Raw genomic sequence first — 26,514 nt, forward strand, 5'->3', positions numbered from 1 at the left:
ATCTCGTAGCTTCGTAATATAGTTTTGGGTGGCCAATATGTCGATCGAAAACTAGAGACGTCGTAGTGGGCAGTTTCGATCGTCAGAACATGCCGGTATATATGAAAAAGGCGCAGTCATTTAACTACGAATTTTATTTTTAAAAATGAGACGCCTTCAGTAAAACTATGCTCGACACAAGGAACAACTGTCTCGGTGCATAAATATAAATTTTGTACATCTTTGTGAATTTTTGTTATCACTGTATACGCACAAAGCACACAGTTTTCTGACCAACACACGAAGGCTGATTTAGTCTGATAAAACACGGAGGCGCCGTGCCTTGGCCCTGCCGCAATATAAGCTCATAGGTGTTGTATGGAAACGTTCGCCATGAACAAGCAAATAAAAGAGGACAAAGAAGTCCCGAGAAATGACAAAAAGCAAGTCAAACAGCACAAGAAAAATAGGAAAAGAAAGAAAACCACGAATAGTGTTATGGAACATAATATAGCACTTCAGAATGGCTTCGCGTACAAGGAAGTAGTTGTGCATGAAACTCGTCAGCTCGCGCTTCGTTCAAGCCGTGGTTCGGCGTCTCAGTGGTCGAGCTTCGTGTGTGGCTTGGGGAGGGGGAGGCCCGTGGGGGAGCCGGTGCGTGTGCCCAGCAGGCCCGCCGACGGGAGGTCCCTGGCGGACAGACTGCCGATGGAGCCGGGCCCGAGCCTGACGCTGAACGAGCGGGTCGACCCCGGGCGGCCGGGCTGCAGCATGTCCCGCTGCAGGATGGCGGCGCCCACGCAGTCGCTCAGCAGGTTCACCGTGCTTGCGGCGCGCTCCAGCAGCCAGTGCACGACGGCCATGTAGCCGACGTTGTCTGCCGACAGGCCCACCACCGTCAGCAGGAGGGCAGCGCGCGCGGGGCCTATACGAAAAGCAGCGGACGAGCGTGGTGACCGCCGGCTATTGCGTCATGGAGAGGTGCGGACTTTCGCGCAACATTGTATACGACTAGCGAGGAATAAGGAGCCACGTAAACTCCCCGCTCACCCGCAGTGGTGACCTAGTGGCTGTGGTGGTGCGCTGCTAAGCACGAGATCGCGGGATCAAAGTGCCGGCCACGGCGGACCCATTTCGATGGGGGCGAAATGCAAAATTGCGTTGAAGGCGCGGTATAAAGAACCCCTAGGCGATCCGGATTCCCGGGACCACTACGGCGTACCTCATAATCATATCGTGGTTTTTGCACGTAAAACCCAAGAATTTAATGAATTGCTCTCGAGTTATGATGTCATCGTTTCTGTAATGCAATGAGTCCATTACGCTCGCACGTGTTTGCATGTAGTGGGGCTAACGCGAACGCCGAATGGGCGCACTCCTCTAAGTGGCGAAGCCCCTGTGTATAAGCAGATGATGTTGGTCGGGCGTGGTTAAGCCGAGGCGGCTTAACCACTTAATCTGAGACCACTCAGTCTGCAGAAGTACTGCTGATTCTGGACAAAGGGTAGCTGTGAGCCAGCTCCAAGGCAGAACCGAGATGGTCCGACGGTTACTTCGAACTCGGTTCACCCAGCCCAGCAACCCGTGCTTCTCTACCCATCTGACCATGGACTACCTAGGGCGACGCAAGTTGGCGTAAATATATTAGGCCCTGGCATAGATACATAAATACATAAAGACATATGCAAATTAGCATCAGTTCTAAAAGAATGCCACTAGCGATAATACTGCCGCTCCTGGACCGCCTTGTTATCTAAGCGCCGCATAGCACGCTCAACGCTTTTTCTAGTTACAAAAATTTCCTGGCCAGACGCTCACTGCCGTATACTGGTAGTACACAGACGGGCGGCAGGGCCAGGCTAGCTGGCTTTCATCTAAATTTTGGCCTTGCCGCTCAACAGGTCTACATACTGCGTTACTAGATCAGCACTGAGGCTGCTATCACAGCTTGGCCTTTATGCTAGGTCTGGCTGCGAGCTGTTGTGTCCGGGAAGTTTTGCGACTTGCTGTTGAGTAGGGCATGGCTGATTGACGTGCGTAATCTAGTTTATTTTTGTTCACAGTTATAGAAATAAGATCACTTCTTTAAACATGTCCCTACCTCGTCAGAGCGGCCGCAACAGTGTGCTTGCATGCCAGCTCCTGCAAGTCGTCCTGTCCTCGCCCTCCGCTTACTGCGGGCCCTCTCTCGCCGAGACGCCTCCCCCCCCCAGCAAGCCCAAACCAAGTCGTAAACTTGAGGAGCGTATCCGGGCTCGAACAAACTTTAAGCGGATGAAAACTAATTCCGTCCCCTTTTGGCAGAGCGTCTGGTGTATATCTATTGCCGATACTGTCAAGGAAAACACACCAGTGCGTACAGAATTTCTCAACAGGCTGCGCTAACTTTTTTTCGCCATCCTTGCAACCTGTGGCGCTGTGTGCGCTCACCGCGGTAGGTCGGCATCAGCCCGTACTCGCCCATGGTGGCGATGCAGCACGAGGCAAGCAGCATGACCAGCGAGCTGACGCCGAGGCTCTCGCCCTGCAGCTGCGCCGCGAACAGCACGGACACCATGGTGTACAGGGCGGTGCCGTCGTGGTTGATCACCACGCTCAGGGGCACGATCAGGCGCACCGAGTCCTGGTGCAGGCCGACCTTCTTCTCCAGGATCGCCATGGCGGCCGGGCCGCCCACCATGCTCGAGCGGGAGCCGAACGCGATGGCCAGCGGGTGCAGCAGGTTCAGGAAGAAGCGGCCCGCGTCCCGACGCACCTGCGGCGAGGCCGTCGGCACGTGGCCGCTCACGTCTCCGACGAAGCTGTGTCGCCCGCCGAGGTTCAGTCCCCGCGTGGGAACTTTGCTTGCAAGACTGTGAGCGTCACCCTCGAGTGGGGTCCGAAGGGTGAAGCTTATCATTTCATTTTATTTTTTTGCCGTGGTTGACGTGCTTACGCCGTTTCGTCATGATTATTTCAGATGACACACCCTCATATATACTCGATTTTATCGCTTCAAATCATCCTGACAGCAAAGGATTACAAATGTCGACTGAATAAGCGCAGATAGTTGCTTTAGTAAAACGTTCTTAATTTTTATGGTTAGTACGTTTTCAACTCTGCTCAATATGAATGAGTTAATTAATAGTTTTATTTAGAGAAAGGATGTCTCTATGGCCTGAATAGAGTGTGGGGCTTGTTGGATGGGTTTATTGAAGTAGTCGCACTAAAGTAGCTGAAGTCCAGTCAGGTTGAGGTCGGTCTGTGGCGTATTTCCATCATGACATTAGACGACGTTTCTGCGTTCCCAAGGGGAGATTAGGCCGTGGAAAAATCCCCTCTTTGTAGCTGGTGGCACCGCATGCTCCGGTAGTCTTTGGTATCTTGAACGGCGGGACAACCCCTAAGCAGGCGTTTGATGTTTATTTATTGACTCTCAATCTGAAGACATTATCGAGAGGAGTGGGTAAAACATACAAAACAAATAACATTCTTATGATGGCAGTTTTTAAGGCATTTGTGTCTGTTATTGAAGTAATGGCGGCGGGAATGTCATTCCGGTCGGAGCTTGTGGCGGGAAAAAATTAGTTAAAATAGAAATTGTTACGGCAATGAGGTACACTAACTTCGTAGCGGTGGTCGATGGATTGGGAAATGTATACGGGAGGTAAAAAAAAAGTAAGTCACGTAGGACATGGTTAAAATGATAAATTTTTTGGTTTCTGTTTGGTTTGGTTCCTTCTGTGTGGCCTAGTGGGTGGGATTTGCTTGGCTCCTCGGTTGTCTCTCTCCGCGTCCCGGCGTTGACAGATGCGTTATTTCTTCTGTAAACTCTCCATCGCTCCGTGATAGTCGGGGTCAGTGCGAAGCCATACCTGGGTTTGTGTGTTGGGTTCGTGTCACAAATGAGGAAAGACAAGATTTCGCTGAGAGTTTCATCGCACCGCGACCGAAGGCATCCGCATGTATAAATTGTACGGTATATGAGCGCCACGGGTTGGGATAAAATAACAAATACAAACTCAAAAGTGCAGATTGCGCGTATCATTCTCTCTCTCTCTCTCTGAGTGGTGTCGAAATGGGTCGCTGGTGCAACGGCTGTTCTTGAGCAACGCCTGCTGGCGCAAACGATACACTTACATAGGGCACCTACAGTCGTGATGAACAGAGCTGAATTTTTTACGATTTGTATAGAGCAAATACAGAGGGCTAGGCTTTGAAAGTGTCTGAACCTCATTTTTACTCTTTGTGCCTCTCTGTCACCGAACGCCGGTCTGGGGGTCACCGTCCTGCGAGAGAAGCACAGCAAGCGGCTCCCGAAGCGCCCCGGACCGAAGCAGCGAGGCGAGCCTCCGCCGTCGGCCGCCCTTCGTGATGCTCTGATGGCATCCGTCGCAAGCAATCAGCAATCAGGTCAGCACGTTGCTTCTGTAGACCACGGAGAAGAAGAGCAAGCAAGGAAAAGGCTACGTGAAGATGACATCGACACAAGAGAATCTGCAGGAGACAACGAAGAGATGGATCAGACAGCCTTCACTGTTGTCTCTTACAAAAAGAAAAGAGCCGCAGGTGTTCCTGTTATATTCAAGCCAACTCAGCATGACAGCAGCTTATGGAGAGTAAACCCAAATCTTCTGGCTTCAGCGGTCGTGAAAACAGCCCAAGAAAAGATACTAAGAAAAGAACAAGGATGGAAGCCTCTTGGTGACAGTGTCTACACTTCCCGCAGCCAATCGTCTCCTCACAGTGACAGATCTATCGGGTATTCCTGTAGAAGCTCGAGTTCCATACTCCTACTCTGCCACGTACGGGAGGATACAGGACGTTCCTGTCGAATACTCAGATGACGACCTCAAGGAGTATTTGAGCGGACAAGGAGTCATATCTGCTAAAAGGCAAGTTTTCTACGTCCCTAACGAAGATGGCGTAGTAACGGAAATCCGAAGACGCTCGGTCATCCTGGAATTCGCTAAGGACGCCCCTTTACCAAACCGAGTGTCGCTTGGATTCTGCAGTTATCCCGTTACGGAATACAAGGGGTCTGCTACTCAATGTTTCAGATGTCAAAGACGCGGACATATAGCGAAATATTGTAAAGGCCCCATCCGCTGCAAGATATGCGCTGGTCCACATACGCATAAGGAGTGTACGTCACGTTCCCAGCCTCGGTGTGCCAACTGTGGAGCTGAGCATGCTGCGTCATACGGAGGGTGTCCTAAAAAGAAATCAGCCACTCTTGCACGGACGATGGAGCAAATCCAAGGAAAAGTACGGAAACGACGAGAACCACCACCGAATCCGGATGTGATGTATACATCTACAAACCAAAATCAACACGACACGGTGCGGCGCAGCGACACGGCTTTGAAAAAGTCCTACGCCTCAGTCGTGACAGAAAACCAGCAAAGGCCTTCAACTGCAACGAATCCATCAAAGCCCTCAAGTGATATAACCTCAACCCTACGACAGCAACAAGTGTCCTCAAGGTCGCAGCAGAAGAACAGGAAGAACCAAGAAAGGTTGTTAGATGGTAGCACTGCAAATGAGATATCAAGTGTGCTGATTCCCATGATGTTCGCCGCAATCAAGGCTATTCTCCGTGCCAGCCCATCGTTTAAGAGCATCCCTGAAGTAGAGGCCGTCCTGGCTTTGGAACCGCTAGTGTCGTCTTCTTTCACGGCGCAAAGCCGTGATTCTTCGCAGTAGCAACGATGGCTTTGCCAACAATCGTCTCACAAGCGGTGTCCACCAACAAACACTTCCGCACATGTACTATATTCCAGTGGAACGCTCGCGGATTGCGCTCGAAGTTAGCAGACTTTAAGCATCTTACGCGAGTGTACCGATTCCCTTTTTTAGTCATTTCCGAGTCTCGCGTCGACGAGCACTTTAGGATAAAGGGGTATTATTTTCATCATTCAAGGCGACAAAATGGAATTAGCCGACTGCTCGTTGGATTTCGCAACGACATACCTGCCTCTGCGATTGGCGTAACTCCACATGACAAGAACGAATATATTTGCGCAACCACAGTGATTGCATCCAAAGTGTTTACCCTGATCGGCGTCTGCTTGAAACGAGGATCACCTTTCGACATGACCAGATTGGAAAACTTGTTGACAAACACTCAGTCTCCACATATTATTTGTGGCGATTTCAACGCACATAACGAGATCTGGGGCAGTTCACATACATGTGCTCGGGGTGCCAAGCTGGCGAAGCTTTTTGCAAAATACAATATAGAGCCCTTGAACGATGGCAGCATAACATACCTGAAAAATCCGACGACTGTTAGCTGCATTGACGTCACATTCGTATCAAGTCAAGTGGCCCCTATGTTCGGATGGTGCACAGATTTCGAGACTCGAGGTAGTGATCACTACCCGATCCTAATCTCTGCCCTTCATTTTAGGACGTCACCCAGAAAAGTGAAACTGAAGTCGGTAGACTGGGAAGCTTACACAGCAGCCGTAGACAAAGGAATCACAGCCTCGACTACGAATACAGAAATAATACCGACAATAGCTCATTGCCTCAAACAAAGTACCCGCTCTGCCACTAAGCATTGTAATGTACCAACAAACGACGAGGAATTTGAAAGGTTATGTGCAATTCGAAGGCGTGCCGAAAGGAAGGCTCTACGTGCTAAGAATATCGAAGACCTCAGAACTTGTCGACGGGCACAAAGACATATACGACGTTACCTCACCAAACTGGACCGAAAAAGGTGGAGGGACTTTTGTGGGACACTGGACATACGACAACCCCTGAGCAAAATCTGGAGAGTCGTCAGAGGCATTCGCAAAGAGCCGCAACAGCTTTATCCTTTTATCGCCCTCTCATTACATGAGCACGCACCCCTGAAAGAGGTGGCAGAGCAGTACTGCAGGCTCCTTTCCAACGGGGCACAACCTTTGCGGCAAATTGCAAGTCGTCAGCCTAGTCCACCTCGAGCTACCCTTCCTGACTTAGAATTACCATTCACCATCGAAGAGCTCACGGCAGCAATCAGCGACATAAACAAGCGATCATCACCTGGCCATGACGACGTGAGTTATGAAGCACTCGCAAATCTATGTCACACATCTCGCCTACGCCTTCTGGAGTACTGCAACAGCTCATGGATAACTGGGGAGGTTCCTACGGAATGGAAGCTTGCGAAAGTCATTCCTATATTGAAACCATCGAAGCAGCCAACAAATTACGCCTCCTTCAGACCCATATCTCTGCTTAGCTGCGTAGGGAAGCTATTTGAAAAAATGATCTACAAACGACTAAATTGGTTTCTGGAAACTGCAAAAGTTTACCCGGAGGAAATGAATGGCTTCCGGCAAAATAGATCCGCAATTGATAATGTCATTGCCTTGGTCTCATCAATTGAAGAGGAATTGGTCTCTGGCAACATACCTACTGCATTATTTTTAGACATTAAGTCAGCATATGATTCGGTCTATCATACAGCAATACTTGACGCTTTGGAAACCCTTGGTCTTGGAGGATGGCTCTATGCATGGATTGCAGACTATCTTCAAGGACGCCAACTTTTCATGTGTACCCCGGTTGGCCCTACGGCGCTTTATGCCGTCGAGAAGGGAGTGCCACAAGGAGCTGTGTTAAGCCCGGTATTATTTAATTTAGTCCTCATCCATCTGAAAAGAAACCTGCCCCCTGGCGTCAAAATCACACTGTATGCGGACGACATCTGCATTTGGAGTGCGGCGCGTTCCCGCAGTACCACCCAACAACGCCTCCAGAGAGCGCTAGCAAATATATCGGCCTACCTAAATCCAAAGTGTCTGAAATTGTCTCCCCACAAAAGCGTTGCCATGGCTTTCACGCGGAGGTGTATGGAAAAATACCCACTAGTGTTGGGCGGTTGCGCCCTTCCATACGTCAAGACGCAATGGTTTCTTGGAGTGACGATCGACAGGAACCTCACATGGTCGCCCCAAGTGAAAAAACTGAGTGAGAAGATTTCCTCGGCGTCGCACGTATTCCGATTTCTAGCCGGATCACAGTAGGGCAGCACCTGTCGATCAATGGTGCTCCTCCATAAGGCCTACGTCGATGGAACACTCCGATATTACCTCCTGATCCTGCACAAAATATCTCCCACAAGCAAGAGAAAACTCGAGGCAGCACGAAACAACTGCCTTCGCGTATGTCTTGGCCTTCCCAAGGGGTCGTCCCGCTCAGGGACTGTAGCAGAAGCTGGATGCCTGCCTCTGGAAGTGCTATGTTCGCAGGAGACACTTCGGATACACCTCCGCCACGTTATTCATACGAAGACTCACTTTTTAAAGGATATTTCCAGAACCCGTGCTACATCTAGCTTTGGGCAGGCCGTCGGAAGCATATCTATTTCGATTCCTGCTCAGGCGTCACAAATTATGCCGCGAAACATTTCACCATGGACACTGTCCGCACTGGAAATCGTGCCATACATACCTGGAATCAGTGCGAAAAAGAAAATGCCTCAAGCAGCGACTTATCAGATAGCTTTAGAATATATGCACAAAGAATACGCAGCCGCAACGCACATTTTCACAGATGGCTCTACAACTCCACATCGTTCATCATGCGGACTTTTTGTTCCCTCTACAGGACAACGATTCTCGTTTCGTCTTGAGCGAGCGACATCATCTACCTCAGCGGAGCTATATGGCATTAAGGAGGCCCTTGTGTATTACTTCGACAGCAGCCGCCAAAGACATGGGTGATATTCACAGACTCAAAAGCAGCCCTACAAAGTATATGGAACAGGCACAAGCGTTGCAATAATCAACCAGCAGCATTTGACATTGCTTATCTTCACCACAGGGCTAAGATTGCTGGGCATTGCATAAAGTTCCAGTGGATACCTGGCCATGCCGGCATTTCGGGAAATGAAAGAGCGGACGAAGCTGCCAGAAATGGACTCCAATACCGCAAGTTCAGAAGAACATATTTTACAAAAGCCAACGCTTCAAGCATGGCAAAAAAATATGCCTATCAAGAAAAAAAACCGCATCTTGAATCTGCCGCTTCACCAAGATAACTTCCTACGTTACATTGACCCAGAAATGAGACCGAAAATTCCACCACCACTTCCTCGACACTTAGAGACATTGTACCATCGTCTTCAACTGAACGTGGCATATACGAACAATTATCTGTACCGCATAGGACTTACCACTAACCCATACTGTGATAACTGTTGCAACCTAGAGACAATTGAGCACATATTACTAGAATGCCCCGCGTACCGCGACGAGAGACAATTTTTTGAGCACCAAATGGACATGATTCGCCACGAACCGTTAACATTACCGAGCATCTTAGGTCCAATGCCCGGCCCTTCAAAACAGCGAGGGGTTTTGGATTTATTGTTCAAATACCTGACAGAAATTGGTCAAATAGGAAAACTTTAAAAATTGCATCCTTCCTATACAAAAGCCTAAATTATCCCGCCATGTCACGTGTAAAAATTAGTATCAGGTCCACTCGGACATTTCATATTTATTTTTATCCTTTTTTTTCTCCCACTCTCTTCTGGAATCTTTTAATCCCATTCCCCATCCCTATACAGAGTAGCATGCCAGCGGTTATATACGCGCCGGCAAAATTCTCTGTTCTTCTAATAAAGAGCCCCCTCTCTCTCTCTGCCATGAAAAATAAAATAAAGTAAACAAATAAATAAAATATAAAAAAATCAGCGCAACAAGAACTGGAGAAGACCAGACAGGACAGCTTTCGTCCTATCTAATAATAAATAGCAACGCAAAATCCCGATAATCATGTTAGTGCCGGGATTCTCTTGATGTCATTAAACCCGCTGCTGTCGGCAGCCGCTTGATGTCGATCGACATGTACACGGAACTTGCACAGTTAGTGTGATTCTGCAACCCGAGAGGCGCCCTTAAGGTCGTTGTTTCTTTACATCTCTGCGCATTCGGAGACGGGAAAGAGCACCATCGTTTTCTGTCTGTTCTGACTACCAACGCATGTTATGCGCACTAACTTGCAGTGGATCCGGTGGCGTCAGTGAGGTGGATTCCCGAAATTACCGTTAGCGGGAGTCGTACAGGCTAAAGAATTGCAATGGCCCGCATGAAGACTGAGTAGAAGGCCTGTGTAAGTGGAAGAGCTTACTGCATAGTGCGGAGTATCTGGCGCTGAGCCGTGCTCCCGCATGGGTTGCAGAAAATAGCGCTAGCCTTTTCTATCCTTCCCCTCAAGAACCACTTCTCTCTAGCTGCATGGACAAATGCATCCGTGCTCAGACCCGGTAACAACTCACCACCGTGACCCAAGGGGAGAAACAGTACGCCGCAAATGCTGAGCGACCGCGGTGAGTCAACGCAGAATTTGTGCTGCATTAAAATCGGTAAAATAACGAAGAAATCTCTGCCTGCGGAAGGTGTTTAGGGAGAACGTTCCGCTTACCTTGGTCATGTAGAGTGCAGGTAGGAAGAGGAACGCGTGAACCCCGAGCCCCAACAGCACGGTGAATGAGTACAGGGCCAGGTGCCGCACGACCTTCGACAGATCCGAGACGCGCGACGCGTCTGCAGCGATGAGCGTGCTCACGGCCACCGGCGAGAAGCACAACGTCTTCTCGGCCATGCGCAGGAACTTGGAGCCGAGCACGCGAGCCAGCCGCAGGACGAAGTGCGAGCTGCCCGCGGGGGGAGTCTCGACGCCGCCGAAGTCGTTCATCGCGAAGCTCGGCGATGGAGGCTGCGAGTGCGACAGGGCGAAGCCGAGGAGGAGGGAGAAGCCCAGCAGGCCGACGAAGTTCGTGTGAGCTAGTTTCTCCGGGTGGCCCTCGTCGCCGACGTCTGCAACCGTGTTGCCGCCGGAAAGCACCGCGGTAAGGACAGGTACGTCGAAGACCTTTTATTTCAATTTCGAAGTTTATTCAGCATTTCAGGGATGTTAGGGCGGCACGCACACGCCTGTGCAAAGGATGGATTAATGGTCCGCACCTTTTACAGAAACTTGTCGTTTGTGTTATGCATCAATGAAATAGTAACGGCCATGGGACGGCGGATAAATTGCAGATTAGATCAACATAACATTACGCAAACAATGCTCTAGAAATAATCGAAAAGCAAGTCATTATTCTGTGGTTCACGTACATTTTCAAAAACAGAACGCACACTAAGGACGCAAAAAAAATTTCGCAATCATACTTAGCACTAGAAATGTATTTACAGGTATTGCGGTCACTGCTACTTAAAACCCGAACCATCGTTTAAAGGGTTGGCAGGTTGAACGTTAATGTTTGACGACCATATTTATTTCTTATTTTAGGGCTGAACCAATCATCGATGCTGTGCGTGTTATGGGCGCTTGTCTGATGGTGCAAATGATACACGCTGTTGGAAAATGAGCCATGCTGTCTAATACTCTAGTTGCGCCGGTTAAGAAGCATTTTCTTGTAAAGTTCTGGAACAGGAGTAATATACGGCTCTTGAAACAGTTAACTTTACTATTGTAGTGGAACTTTCCACTGGTAATTTCAGGGCGCTCCCGACGAGCTGCGATAGGTCGTGTGAAACAGCATTGATGTTTGAACAACAACGTGAGGGGTCTCTAAGAGCGGTAACTGAGCTTCATTATTGCCACTATTTACAGCTTATGCTTGCGCTGCTGCTTTACACGCTCTCAAGGCGTTGTCGGATCGCCGTGAAATAAGCAGTCGAAGACGGCTACTCGGAACTTCTCTATGGAGAGCGTTCGCGCCATAAGTAATCCTAAATGTGCAGCAACACCTCGCTCCATTGCTCTTCCCCTCAGCACTCGAGCTAAATCCCGTGCACCCACTGTGACCACTCAAGCCATCGCCGACGTTCTACCTATTGTAGCGTCTTTGCAACGGCGCGTGGCGGGCTTGTTTTAACGTTTCTATGCCCCGTGCTCTTGCTTTGCGGTGTTCTAGGCAAAGCGAGAAGGGCAGAATATTGCCGGCCTGAAGCACGGAATGTGGCCAGGCCACCACTACGCAGGTAAAGCTGCAGGCAGTCGAAGATAGGTTGAACAAGGGACGCCTCAGCCCTCGCCTAACGTTTCGGCAAGAGGACTTGTCTTCCTCGGGGCGACAGCTGCTTGTCTTGGAAGGTTTATCTCTAGGGTTGTGCGAATATTTGAAACTTTCGAATAGCGAATCGAATTATATCCTATTGGATTCGGTCTTCGAATCGTATAGTCGCTATTTGTGAGTGCGAATATTTTTCGAATACTTTTCGAATATTTCGAAACATCAACTGCGCGCGAATAACCAAAAAATTGTAGCAAGCAAAAGTACGGCAAGTTTTCATGCCCGCGGGCACAGTATAGACACATAAAACATGAGAACTTGCGTAACGGAGCAGGCTTCCACCTCGTTTAGGTAACCGTAATTTAAAGGCTGTACGTGCAGCGATCATTCGCACCCGCTGAAGAGCCCTGTGCGCGCGAAGAAAATATACTTGCTTGCTCCTAATGTCTCATTTATACTTTTAATAAACAACGCTTCACTACGTAATGTAATGACAGAAACTTGCTAACTTTAAGAATACTGGGATGTGAAGATCGTTTTATATTAATTGTGATAGCAGCTATTTATTATTCGAAAAAATATTCAATATTCGATTCGATTCGCTTCTGGAACTATTCGATTCGTATTAGATTAGGTCTCGAAAATCACTATTCGCTCACCATTATAAATTATCTCCTTCAGTGACTCTGTGCGCAATTGTCCATGACAATATCGCTCAAAAAGAAAAAAAAACACTGAGGAGAATCATATTTACAACGTCACATACATTTTGAAACACTTCTAGTTGGACGTGTGTTGCATGGTTCACTAATATGTGTAATGTGTATTAAATAACTTAGATGGTAGAGGGTTGGGCGTTTACTCTCAGTGTCAGAAGGCCGTCATGTAGAGGGATCACTGCTTTCGTTATTCTTTCACGATGTTTTATATTAGACATTTTTTTCGACTGACTAGATAGGTGCTTTACGAGTGTGTATACACTTGGAATAGTTCACGTTATGATATCTGACATTCAAGAAAATCCAAATTCTGTAGGCTTGAGAAAATTCGCTGAATATTTGAAAAGTTAGGAATGCGTTTTGCAGCTGTACGCATTTCATGATTCTGAAGACGCAAGAAATGAGGCGAAACTAAATTTTCGATGGACAGACGACAATGGACAATGGTTAATTAGCGCCTGAATGGGATCTGCCTGGAGTTCCCAAGCGCGGATTACCTAGCTATAGAAGAACGTACTTCAGGACGACGCGGAAGCTTCGTTCACTGAAAAAACTGCTGCGAAGCACCAAGCTTAAATGCGCTTTAATAATTTTGCTGGCGCCTTGTTCAATCATGTGTGAGATTACCGTCGTAATCTCACACATGATTCACACATCTCACAAACCACAGACACGGTTGAAAAAGTTGCCGTAGCATTATGTTCCATTTCCTGGCGATAACAGAAGACCAGCACCAGTCAACCTCGTGCTTAGTCATTTCGTCATGTTCTGCAAAGGCATTTGGAAGGAGTTTATTTTTTCCGACGTCTTTTAAGCGCTTCTTTAGGTGTATTTAGAAATTTCTGGGTTCGCAGATGTACACCCGCCCACAAAAGTTTACGGACCACAGTATGTTGGAAAACGTTTAATTCTCGAGCAGCCTGTAGCAGTGGCCATTAATACTGTATACGAAGATGTTCCTACCATATTCTAGTGGAGGCCCGAAATGCTAATATTAGGCTGTGTTGTGAGGCTGCGGAGATATCCAGATTTTTCTCAGATTTCGTGGTCCGTAATATTTTGTGGCCGGGTGTACGCACACGTATCTACAGTTCGTGCCAGAGAGTCCCTTACACCACCCCTCGAAAGCTTTTTTTCTTTCTTTTTTCTTTATTGAGCTACTGTAACTTACACAAAAGAACGCGAACCACGTGCATGTTGTAACAGCATAAGACACGCGCCAAAGCTTCCATCAAGCGCGGCACATATGGGATAGCGGTGCCCCGGGCAGAAGTAAACACGTTGCGGCGTGGGATGCGACAAACGTCGTTGCACAAAAGTCGTAAAGCTGTTTAGGTGGCCGCAGGCTGCAAGCTGCCGTGCAGTCACTGCGGGATGCGATTCTAGCGGTGCGCAAACCCGCGGTGAGACTCGCATCGCCTCGCTCTCCGCCCTTTCCTTGCTGCGAGGTGCCTTGGTGGCGTGAAACTTGAATGACGCGCCTGGAGCATTGGCTCTCGCGCAGCCCCGCACAAAACTGGTTCGATATTCTTGCGATTGCTGTTATTGCAAAACTTCCTTCACACCGCTTGATGACGGTACTTATGTTATCTGTAGTTTTGTTAATATCTCAGTGGTCTCAATAGCCAGAAACCAACAAAACGTGTCGGGTATGAAAAACAGGAAATGCAACTTGCCAAGATTCCCCGCTGCAGCCGGATGATCGTCACCGACGTGCACGGTGTCACTCGCGTTGTGGTTTGTCGCCACAGTCGTCTGCGTCTGCGGGAGTTGAGACACGACTGTGTTGTCCCTTTGCGCCTATCAGCGTTATTTGCAGGCTGACTACCACTAATTCAAGCGTTAAGCTTTATATAACTTGTGTCGCGCGTAGCGGTAGTGGATTTAACGTGCTATACCGCAGTTATTGCACACGTTGCGCGTGGCAAAACGTTCATTCATAGCTAATTCATAGCGATTCATAGCCGCACTCACCAGCAGGCCAACGTTTTGCGCATACGGTTATTTTTATCGTCGTTGCACAGGCCCACAAGTGGTAGTATTAAGATCGTCGTTCAAACTGGAGCTTGCCATAGGGCTAGCCACCGTCAACCCACATGCTTCGCAAAGCGATAGCTGTCTGCATTCATGATGCAGTGCGACGAGATAAGCTAAAGCAGTTGGAATTTCTAATAGTGAGTGGGCTATTGAACTGATCATAATTTACATTCTTGACCTATAGCTACCTGGGGGGAGAAATAACCCTTTTAAGAGCCGTGAATGTCGGCTTTCCTTTCTTCCATCCTGAATACTCATGGAACACATACATGGATTGACCTTTCCCTGTTTTATTTATTCATTTTTACTTTGCGATCACAGTGTGCAGTGCGACTGCGTTCTCAGCAACAAGACAGTCGACGGCAGGGGCAGACGTAAAAAAGCAGCAGCAGCTTGCACCTACTCTATATCTTAAAGTGCATGCGAACTGCACAGCCTACCGCCTTTCGGTGTGTAATGGCACCCCCCCCCCACCACACACACACACACACACACACACACACACACACACACACACACACACACACACACACACACACACACACGCACACGCACACGCACACGCACACACACACACACACACACGTTCCTGCCAGAACTGCATGAACAGTTCCCAGAACGTCACGAATAGGGCTTTTGCGAAAACTTATCGTGCTTATCTCGATGTAACCATCGAGTGCGGCGCAAGCACCGGTGTGATATCTTTTCCAATATTTTTGAGTGAACTTGTTCATCTACGTGAAAGCGACATTAAACTCACCATGAAGACGAATGCTTCTACGAAGTTCTCCGGAATTATATTCCTGTAACAAACGTGACGAAAGAAAAGAAATGTAGGCCGTTGGAGGCAGCAAACGTTTTCTTGCTAACAGTGCTATTCATTCACGCCTTGTGAGCTCTGCCGTACTGACTGGGAGGATCCAATGACTTCGGCACAAGGGTTTAGATCAATCGCATTTGAATCGTTCAAGACACTAAAAATAATTGGGCACAGTAGTCCGAATGAGGCTGTAGTAGAGGCCGCACTAGCCAATGAAACAGCGAGACATTTTTACTTGCGTTTTTTCTGAACATGCAGTCGAGGACAATATTGTGTGCCTGTGTAACGCGTATAGACCTCGACGAGACACATAAATACCAAGTAACTCAGTCATCAGTTCACATTCTTGAAAAATATATCGCGCAACTAAAAATAAACTTAGCGCAACGTAGACCAAGGGGAATCCGATGTAGACATGTAGGAACTAGAGTACACTGTGTAATAATTTACGCCAATAAACGTGAATACGGGTATAACGAGGTCAACTCACAACCTTACACCCATGAATGGTGTAATACGTATATAACCCACAGTCGCATTACGTGGGTTCGGTTCCCACCGGCGAGTAGTTATCTTTTCGTCCACTTTCACTTCCGCCTTTTTTAATTACTTTCTGCGTTTTCAATTTCAACCACGGCTGATTACCGCTATGTTTTCCTTGGTTTCATTGCCTGCGGGTTTTATATGGTCGTGATTAACTCGAGCCCCCATGTTTCCCTTTTCCTCGTTCACAGTTTATTATAGGAATTCAACCTTTAATCTGTAAAAAAGTGTGCACAGTGGTATTCCGGCGCTTCAGTCATGACGCTTGTCATCATTATGGTAAAACAAAGTGCGCAAACGTAAACGCCGATGTTGAATGTGTGCCGAGTGCGTGTGCGCGCACACACGCATTTCGTAAGACTTCCTTGGAGGGATTGTGCTTGTATGCGGGTGTTATTTGCTTGTTTTTGTTTTTTGTGCTCTAATTTGCTTTAACGTAATAAGTTACCAACTAGCCCAACAAGAAGTTCCTCTAAGCTTTTCCTATTGTTTTCCGTCTCACGATCTAGGTGGGCTAAAATCAAGGAGTATATCAAGGAATAAGTGCACCGGATGAACAACTAAACTTTGTTTAGCAGCTGTATGTATAAGTGCTTTGACAAAACGCACCGAAATTTTCGTTATGCTGCAATCATGGTCAGCATTCAACTCGCGACGCTCGCACGGCCATGCAATGTCCCAACAATGCTTTATAGAGAGTTTTAGGTTAGAGGCAGCCAGCCGTACCTAAAGGAGTTTGGGGACGCTAAGTGCCGGGGCGTACAAAACAAACGGAACCAAAAGCGAGCGTAAAAGATCGCGAAAGGGCCACACTTGGTTGCGGCTTGCGTCCCCTAACTTAAAGCTGTCTATTTACTCGATTTACGTGTTTCGCATTCTGCTCACTCGAGGTCTCACGCGCGGTATACTCGCCAGACTCTGGACGCGTAAAACCGGGCCAGCAGCTTACGCCGACCATATTAGGACGCTAGAGAGAAAGACTGAATCACTTCATACTGATAATCTTCCGAAACTCTAATTTCGTAAATTTTGCTGTAAGAGGTTGAGTACAAGAGGAGAAATTGAAGGCCAAACTGCGTGCCAAAAGCCCAGCGCCGGTACGTCAGTGTGACGTCGATTATTTCAAAGTATTCTGTCGTATTTGGGCCGTTGTAGCGTAATAAAAGTTCTCGAAACTCGCTAACTTCAAGCCTTTGGCTCGTTCAGAATACATCGATGTACTCAATCCTTACAGATAATTAACTGGGCCCGAGTGGATGCCGTCAAAATTCATGACGTCATGGCTAGTGGGTGCCAGAACATCAAGGTGGCGCCGCCACTCGTCTTAAATCGTTCTTGCATCTTTTCCGGCGTACCGTGCTTCCCCTTTTACGGTAGGAACGCCATTTTTTTATTGTAAGAGTAATTTGCTAACACAGGCGCAACTTATCTTTATCTGAGTAGAACTTGTTGCTGGGCGAGTTGGTTGGGATCTGATGAATACATTGTTGCGCCAAAAAGGAAAATAAAGACTTAGGAGGGAGAGTATGAAACGACAGATCGAGCACTCGATCTGTCGTTTCATGCTCTCTCTCTTAAGTCTTTATTTTCCTTTTTGGCGCAGCAATTTCTTAATTATATCTTTCTCTTTAGAATCATTTTTCGCACATGTTTTCGTCATCGTATACTATTACTGAAGTACTAAAGCGCCAAACAGACGACACAAGAAGAGACACCGATGAGCGCTTCTTGTGCCGTCTGTTTGGCGCTTTAGTACTTCAGTAACATGCACCAACTAGCCCAACAAAAAGTTCTGATGGAATATCGTATACTATGGCGTGTTAGCGCGCAGTATACTGCCCACATGCCTGAATATGTCGAGTAGCGAGTCGGCACTCATGGTGACATTGTATCGCCAGTGGGGTGGCAGCTTCCTCGCCCCGACGCCGGGGCGCAAGAGCAGCGCGATGACCATGCCGCTGGTCGCGGACCACAGCGTGGTCAGCGAGAAGTAGGCGAGCGTGCGCAGGGCGAGGCGAGCCCCCTCCGCCGTCGGTTGGCCGCCCACCGCGCTCACCACGCTGGTGATGAACAGCGGGATGGCCAGGCACTGCTGCACCCGCACGAACAGCTCGCCGGGAAGACGCAACATTCTCCTCTGCGAGCGCCAGTGGCGAGGGACGTTGGCGAAGAGTGCGAGAGGTACGGTGGGGGGTGACGTAAGAGGTGCGCTATGCATTTAAGGGCAGCGAGAATATATAGTAGCAGGGGTAAATGGAATAAGCACAGACACAAAAGCGTTGACTATCGATTTGACTTTATTGGTCAAAGAATGTAACCATACGGTCGCAGAGGGCGAGTGAGGTTACGGACACTATATCGCAGGCACGTGGCAACATCGGCAATACACGCATAATCCACACGCCTTCTACGTTCTGTAGCGTAACTTCATTAACCAATAAAATTGTCAGTGATTGCTTGTGTCTGCGTTTCTCCCCTTTAATCGCTCTCCTATTTTCTTTCCGCCCTCTTGACGCATGCTTGAACGACGTATCTTCGCCCAACTCTCGCCCAACTTGCTATCCAAACTTTGTGCTATCTTGTAAACACAGGACGGCACATATGTGCAAATGGATCAACGAGAAAAGAACGCAACGCAAGCGCTCACTATCTAAATGAAGATTTCTTTTTAAGGGAAACACGCTGTTTATACCAACGTTAAAAAAAATTTTTAAAAAGCGTGTCTTTCGCCTTATAAAGTTCCATTGATGGCAAGCGCACGTTTTGTGGATTGTTCGTCACTCATCCGTCGTATTGTGTTGCGCTCCGGTTTCAGGATGTAAGCATACCAATTAGGCAAACTCCCTGTTCAATTATATCAGATTATTTCGTTTATTGAAATAAAACAGACGTATTACAAGGAAAACGGGCTAAAAGCTTAATCGTAGCGCACGCGGTGCTTTCGGAACGCATGTTTCCGAAAGCACCACGCGTGCATCTCGTGTCGCGTCGGCAGCGGAACCGGGAGGAGGGCGCCGACAGGGCTACAATCTGGCTACCATCCCATCCCATCCCATCCCATCCCATCCCATCCTATCCCGGCCGCCGAAGACGCTACGGTTAAACTATATACGCTACACCGCAGCTGAGGGCGGTTGTATCTGCCGGTGGGGACACTGGCCTGCAGCTCGCTGAGGTTCAGTGGATTCAGAGCAGCCCCCAGTGCGAAGCCCAGCACCACCGCCAGCAGGACAAAGAAGATCACCGGGTTGCTCATCACCACTTCCAAGACGTCGGCACGTGGCTCGAGGTCTTGCTGTGTTGTGGGGAGGAGGAGATGTAAACATCCAGTCCGTTTAATGCGACAAGCGTCAGCGATGCGCCTGAGCATATATACACGGGTGTACCGGAAGCGGAGCAACAGGAAAGCATGGGCGAAGACAATTAACAGAGCGGGTAGGCTTTGTAACCCGAAGAAAAAAGGAAGTGATAACGAAAGCCTCCGGTCGTGGAGCCATGTACTTGGAATATGCGATATAAACAATAAATAGAGCTTTGCAAAACGGCTAAAAAAGATATTACCAATGGAATCTTTTGAAAAATCCTCGAGGGTGTTTGCTCTTTGCTTTTTAGAACTATATATGGCTGAGTCCTCCAGGACGAAATACTGCTGGCAAGCTATTCACAATGTAGATATTTGCTGTTGCTGTATGTAAGCGATATTTAGTCAGTGTTCCTGGACTTTACGAAGGCATTTGACCTTATTGACCATGACGTATTATTAAAAAAAAAACGAAAGAACTTGAATACCATGGTATCACGGGAGTCGCAAATTATTTATTCTTACTTTCAAAATAGGTCATAATTTGTAAAAATTGCAGGTGAATGTTCAGAAAAAAAAAGCCAGTAACGTCGGGCGTTGCTCAGGGTAGCATACTGTGACCATTTCTTTTTACACTTTATATAAATGAAATAACTAACGTATATACAGCTGCCAGATACATAATATACGCGGACGACACGATCGAGTTTGTTGCCGGCAAATCAGGTGCCGGCAATAATAATTACCATTAATTAATACCATTAATAATTATCATTAACTCATAATTACCTAAAAGAGTAATGTTAATAAAACCAAAGGAATCCTGTTCCGTCCACGCAACAGCTCCCTCCTCTAAAGCTAAATGACAGTGAGGTAGTTTTAGTGCCATCTGCAAATTCGCTGGGAGTGTTCTTTGGCGAACGTATGACTTGTTGGTGAATTCTCTAGAATTGTGGGCAAGCTGGGTCGCCGCTTTATATGTCAGTCAACATAATGCTATACAACGCACTCTTCCTACCCCGATTTTACTATGGACTTCTCGTCTGGGGATCTACAACAGGCGGAAACCTGAATAGAATTGCACGTTTACAAAAATAATAATCCGCCTAATATCCAAAGCTATTTTCCTTACGCGCATAGCGGGCTTTTTCAGAAGCATAATCTTATTCCGGTTCATTCATCACACAGTTATAAACTATGCCGACAGTACAAACTCGCAATAGCAAATAATCCTGATGGATGAAGCAAGTTAGCCAAGCTAGTAGAAAACGTAACCACATGTATTACATGGAAACCGGAACAGATGAACGTTTTAGAATGCCGCAAAAGTTATGGTAAATGGAGGCTGCAGTTCTTATTGCCCACAATACTGAACACCATGCACAAAGAGAAACACTTTGACTTGACTGATACAACATTAAGCGAACTGAGAAGCGTATTTATAAATAAGAGCCCACTGACAGTAAATTCCTGTTAGCCTGTGATACAATTCTGCTTTGTGTGCGTTGAACTTTTTAAAGTATTCTATGATTTTTCGCTGGCTGACTGTGTTATGATCTCATGTCTTATTTGAAGTTGTTTTTCTTTTTCTTTTCTCTATATTTTTAAGCACATATCTAATTTCTAGAACCTGCCAGGTGAAAGGCTGTTGTTGCATTGCATTGTGTGTTCTCGTATTGTGTTGCACTCTTCACGAATCCTCCGTATGCTGCTCTGCAGCGTTCTGGTGGCCAGGTCTCCTCGAGCTGTGCTAAACAGCATTCTTTCTGCTGATCATCATATTTAGTCACAGTGTAATCTTTTAGCTTCCAGTGATCGAGGCAAGCGTGCATGTCTAAGGAGCATTGTACCTAAATATGCAAGAAATAAAGATGAGCAAGAGGAGGATGGGTGCTTAAGGGAAAGCGGTGATGAATAGATCTGTCAGAACATTGAGGAAATTCGGGTCGCATAAATGTCTAATTGTGGGAGGAAACTGGATGAATCGGGGGAACCGAGCCGGGGCTCGATTTCAAGTGACGTGTAAATGAAGCCCACATTGTACGATGCCGAGGAAAACATATGGGAAAATTAATTTATTCCTAAGCTGTCGAATTAATTATAGATGAAGGTTTAACCTTGCGAGAAACATTATAATCTCAACGAAAGGAAATGGTAATTAAAGAAACAACCTTTGTCCCGCTAGTAGCCGAACCCACACCCTGCAAGCGACGCGTTCTGAGTACGTAGGTCGACATACTCACTGACGAGTGCACTGACTCGCTCCGTACTTGTTTCGTAGGCGCGCATTGGTGAGTGACTAAGCGTGTGATAGACGTGAGGATGAAGGGCAGTGAGTGCCAGTTAACGTGAGGGCGAATGAAAGTCCTTTTTATTGGACTTTTATTGGTCTACGAAGGTGAGTGAGTAGAGAAGGTGAGTGAGTGCACACGAGGGAACACACAGCTTACAAAAATATTGCTGAGTGATTATCCGCTTATTCCGCCGATCAGTTTTGTCCCCCTGTTCTACTTTCTCGGATATTTATGCACCTGTTCACGTAATCCATCTAGCCTTGAGACGTGCGTCATGCAGGAGTTCTGACCAGTGCTAATCAAGCCATTGTGGCGGACCCCCCATTGCTTCGCCGCTCTTATCTTTGTCAGGAGTCTGCTAGTCCAGGCTTTGACACCGCGGATTATTACGTGATGCGTGGCCGTCCTTTGTCTCGCACTGCTCGTTTGAAAGCTTTACTAACCTCTCTTGTAGACATATGTATTACCAAGTTCTTCTCGTTTCCCTTTCTTAGCTGCTCTTTATCTCTTCAGAAAGCTGTCCACTCACCTGCGAGCTGAGCCCGTCGCGGCTACGCACGCTTCCCTTGCGCGTTCGGTCGGCGCCGATGCTCTCCTTGGACGTGGTGGAGCCGGCGTCGGTGCGTCTTTGGCGCCCGCTCGTCGGACCGTACACGGACTGCAGCCGCTGGAAACGCCTGCCGCTAGACTGCGCCGCACGCATTGCGCCGCGAAATCGCCGCTATACTTTCTTCGGCGTTAAGCTTGTTGTTCCACACTACGGCCGCTATGTACGGGCTGCATGTTTGCGAGCGAATCAGCATGCCAACGCATTGTGCAGGCACAGAGGCCACGCGAGTACGTTGGCTTCTTCGCCATTCAACGCTCTGAACAGAGATTTTAGCCTTCGAAGCCATCCGAGTGGAACTGGGAGGTAGTCGCTGCATTTACATGGATGCCACGGGAGCGTGTCATGTTTGTTAGCGCATAATATGGCGAATCATCCTTCGTGCAAACGAAAGCGGCACCAGTTTCCGACGATTATCGTTCTTCCGGTGAGCGGAGGAGAGAACACGGTGATGGCCATCTCATTTTTTTTTCTCTGTCCCTCAATGTGCTGCGCCAACGTTTACGCTCACCGCTCGAGACGACGTGCCCCGTCGTAACTACCCTCTCCTGGCGTATAAATTCGCTTTCCTTGCGTATTAGTGCAGTTTACGTGGATGCGATATGCTATAAATGCGATGCGATGCGCCACTTCTCGCATTCGTGTAAACGCCACTAGTGCGGGCCAGAGACCGCTAGGGAACGGAGGAAACACGATAAAAAGTTACGGTGATGGGTGGGGGGGGGAGCGTGCCGGCCGATGAGCTCAGCGACACTTGTGCAGTGATTGCTGCCGCGTTCCTTTCGCCCGCGTGGCTCCGTATGCAAAGAGTGTACACTCGTCGCTTAGTTGTGTTTTCGAAATTATTCCTGTGCGTTAAGATCGCGCCGTGTACTATAAACGACAAGCGTAGCGCGTGAGGAGCAACGCTGCACAACTAGCCAGTTCTAGAACTGAGTCAAATGACTGAGTCGCGGTAGAGCGTCGACGGCCGCTGCTGACGTCGCACTGCTCGCTCGCCTTTAGAAGAATCCTCGACATTTTTCATGTTCATCCGCGCAGTTGTATTTTATCTCCATTATATCGATATTGTTCGCCTAAAGTTGCCACTCATCTCCTTCCGCAGTAGTGGCGGACAGTTTGGAAGCGCCGCATGTGCTCGTTGCAACGCACCGGGAACTTGCTGGCCGCCCTGAGACTGCCCCGCTCCAGTCGCTTGGGCACAGAGCCCACCTGATCCTGGCAGGCCGTCGGCACTGAGTCCTGCAAGCGACAACCGCCGCACTTGTGAGTTCTTATCATCGCACATCTCGCGCATTCATATACAAGGTACGCTGCTTATAGCGTAACTTCAAGGCCAGCGGTAAGTTCGTTGGAACGCCACTTGACCAGAATCAAGCGCTCGCGTAAGTGCGTTCATTATGCAAAATAGAAGTGAGGCGTGCAGACAGGACACAAGAGTAGAGAAGTGGACAACACGAACGCCGACTATCAACTGAAGGGAGCACTGAGGCGAAGAAATGAAAGGAGACACAAAACTCATCTGCGCATGCATTGTTTCGCCTCAGTGCTCCCTTCAGTTGATAGTCGGCGTTCGTGTTGTCCACTTCTCTACTCTTGTGTCCTGTCTGCACGCCTCACTTCTTTTTTGCATAATGAATCCTTACCAACTAGCTCAGCTTTCTGTCGTTCTAAGTGCGTTGAGCTTGAGAATCCGGGCATTGCCACTCGTCTGCGTCCTCTATCCTCAATTTCAATTTCAATTCAATTCAATTTTTATTTTTCCAGAAATAATTGGTCCTGGAAAGGGTCAAGAGCTAAAAGCTGTCTCGACAGCTTGACTAGGCCCATGACTAGGCCCGATCATCGCCGTCGCCATTATGTGTGCTCCCCTAACGTTCGGGGAACATTAAGTTAAGGGAGCCGCAACTTTAACAATAGTAGCTTCAGTAGCAGTTTTAGTAGCGAAATCAAATGAGGAAATTGGCAGTTTCGCTTGAAGGGCGAAGTACTGACAGCGATAGCAAAGTTTAGCGTTGCGCTCGGACTCCTGGGACGGTGTTCAAACTACTCGCGGGTGCGACTATACGCGGATGAGACATACGCGGATGAGACATACGCGGGTGCGTCAAGATTTCCGGCACTCTTGAAAGCTTTAACGCGCCGTGTAGGGCCTGTTATGTCATTACACAGGCACCACTGCGCTGTCTGTAAAAAGCGGCACCAGTGAAATTACATCACTTTCAGAATTTGTGCGGAAAACTATGAGAGGAAAAATTCTAATCCACCCGACTGCAGCACGTAGATAAAAACGAAATCTACACGGGTTTGTCAGAAAATGTCGCAGTTCAAGAAAAATTCGCCCTGGTCGGGGGATCGAAGCCACGAACGTCGCCTTTACATCGCTCTGCCATTTGAGCTAAGCAGGAGACTAGCAGATCGCAGAGCAAGGGCGAGCACAACTCCAACTCCAAGCACAGGGACACCGAATATGGCAGATGAGTCCTGCGGAGCCCCGCAAGGCGGAGCAATCTTCAAGAAAAGAAAAATAGTCACCTTCGACCACCTTGCGGGCTTTCGCTGAACATATTTGCCATGTTATCACTATACGGGCTGCTTACTTTACTACGAGGAAGCGATAAGGAGCTGCGGATGAGAGAAGGAAAAACAGCAGACAAGAGAAGAAAAAGAAAGGGAACAGAAGATAATTCGTTACTGCTACCTTCGACCCGCATTATTGAAATATAGTTCAAGGCAGCGATATTAAGGCTGTCGACACAACACTAACGCCCCGAGATTGTCAGTTGGTGATTCCCACGACATGAATTATTCCCGCGAATGCACAAGTCTCGCCATGATGATGATTATTGCTTGCCCATAGTGCACTCGCTTTTCCAAAGCAAGAATTTGTCCAGTGTCGGTGCTGTCTTTTGTACGCTATCCTGCTATCTCCTGTTTTTCTGCACTGCACAACGGATCCTACAGTTTGCCTTTTCACTGCCCAAGGCATTTCTGCCCATTCGAGTCGCAATTGCATTAGAACCTTTCATATTAGGTGCCGTGCCGATTACGGGCACCAAGGGGTATGCGGTTGACTTGAAGATTAGTGCGAGCGTAGCAATAATATTGTTACGGGAAGGAAGAAGCGTTCGTCTATTTACAGGTAGCTTTTAATGGCTGAGCCAACAAGCGTAGAGCATCGATCCTGCTAAAACACTTCTTCGTCGTCTCCAAGACCACCATCAGTGTCGTCTTCTTTCCACATTACCGACTGTGACATCACCCCCGTCGGAAAAAGCACCTGATTGGTGCGGCTCATCGGTCGAAGAAAGGTAAGGTTTGAGACGGCTGACGTGGATAATGTCAGAGAGGGATGAAGGCACCGTGGCATTCAGCGGAGACACTTCATATGTGACAGGGGTCACCTGGCGAAGGATGCGGTAAGGGCCATAGTATCGCGAGAGGAATTTCTCTGAAAGACCAACATGCCGAGCTGGATACCATACTAGCACAAGAGCGCCTGGTTCGTAGTTCACGTCGTGATGGCGCTTGTCGTAACGGTACTTCTGGCGTGTCTGGGAAGCAGACAGACGAATGCGGGCAATCTGGTGTGCTTGGGTCGCTGTGGCTATTACATCCTGAGTGTACTCTGTCAGCGAGTCGAGCGTGGTCGAGAGGAGTGTCTCGAAAGGCAAAGTCGGCTCACGGCCGAAGAGGAGATAGAAGGGTGAATAGCCAGCTGTGTCGTGGCGCGAGGAATTGTAGGCGAACGTGACAAATGGTAGAGCAATGTCTCAGTCGCGATGATCGGAGGAAACATACATTGCGAGCACATATATGTGATAAAAAGGGTACCTTGGTCGCGGTCGTTCCTTTTGTTGAATCTATATTCATCGCCTCTCCTGAAGGAAGTCCCGGTATAGGTCATACACTTGTGAGACGCCCGATCGAAGACGGTTGGTTGGTCGATAGGTTTGCTGTTGTATATAGCTCATACCCACTATGTGGTACTAGGCAAGAATTGGATGAGTTGGGAAGATAAGTCAAGTATAAAAAGAAACAGCTTTTTTCTATCTCCTTTCATTCAGAGTTTCATTGACATGGTTGCGTTTTATTCAAACGTTTAATTTTTACCTCTCACAGATCTGTTCTGGTGGTATCTCCATATGCTACGTCTGCAATGAACTGGAACCGACTGACCACTTTTTTTTCTGTGTTGTCTGTCGGCGGTTTT

The 26,514-nt window shown here is 48.0% G+C and overlaps 1 protein-coding gene across 3 annotated transcripts; it reads right to left on the bottom strand.

Annotated features, from left to right (window-relative positions):
• Nucleotides 1-26,263, bottom strand: LOC135911163 (excitatory amino acid transporter 1-like). Of its 3 annotated transcripts, none has more exons than XM_065443353.2 (10): nucleotides 26,136-26,263; nucleotides 23,454-23,543; nucleotides 22,224-22,352; nucleotides 19,260-19,394; nucleotides 17,947-18,236; nucleotides 15,497-15,539; nucleotides 14,376-14,460; nucleotides 10,384-10,778; nucleotides 2,410-2,734; nucleotides 1-904 (listed from the first exon to the last, which is right to left on the bottom strand). In XM_065443353.2, the coding sequence occupies exons 1-10, from the start codon at nucleotides 26,172-26,174 to the stop codon at nucleotides 579-581; spliced, it is 1,857 nt and encodes a 618-aa protein (XP_065299425.1). In that variant the 5' UTR covers nucleotides 26,175-26,263; the 3' UTR covers nucleotides 1-578. The 3 variants fall into 3 exon arrangements, with proteins under 3 accessions (XP_065299425.1, XP_065299424.1, XP_065299423.1); XM_065443352.2 differs by having other exon boundaries at nucleotides 2-904; nucleotides 22,224-22,361; XM_065443351.2 differs by having other exon boundaries at nucleotides 2-904; nucleotides 22,224-22,382.
• Between the last annotated feature and the right edge of the window lie 251 nt (nucleotides 26,264-26,514).

This window comes from Dermacentor albipictus, chromosome 9 (assembly GCF_038994185.2).
Source record: "Dermacentor albipictus isolate Rhodes 1998 colony chromosome 9, USDA_Dalb.pri_finalv2, whole genome shotgun sequence".
Taxonomy (NCBI): Eukaryota; Metazoa; Arthropoda; class Arachnida; order Ixodida; family Ixodidae; genus Dermacentor; species Dermacentor albipictus.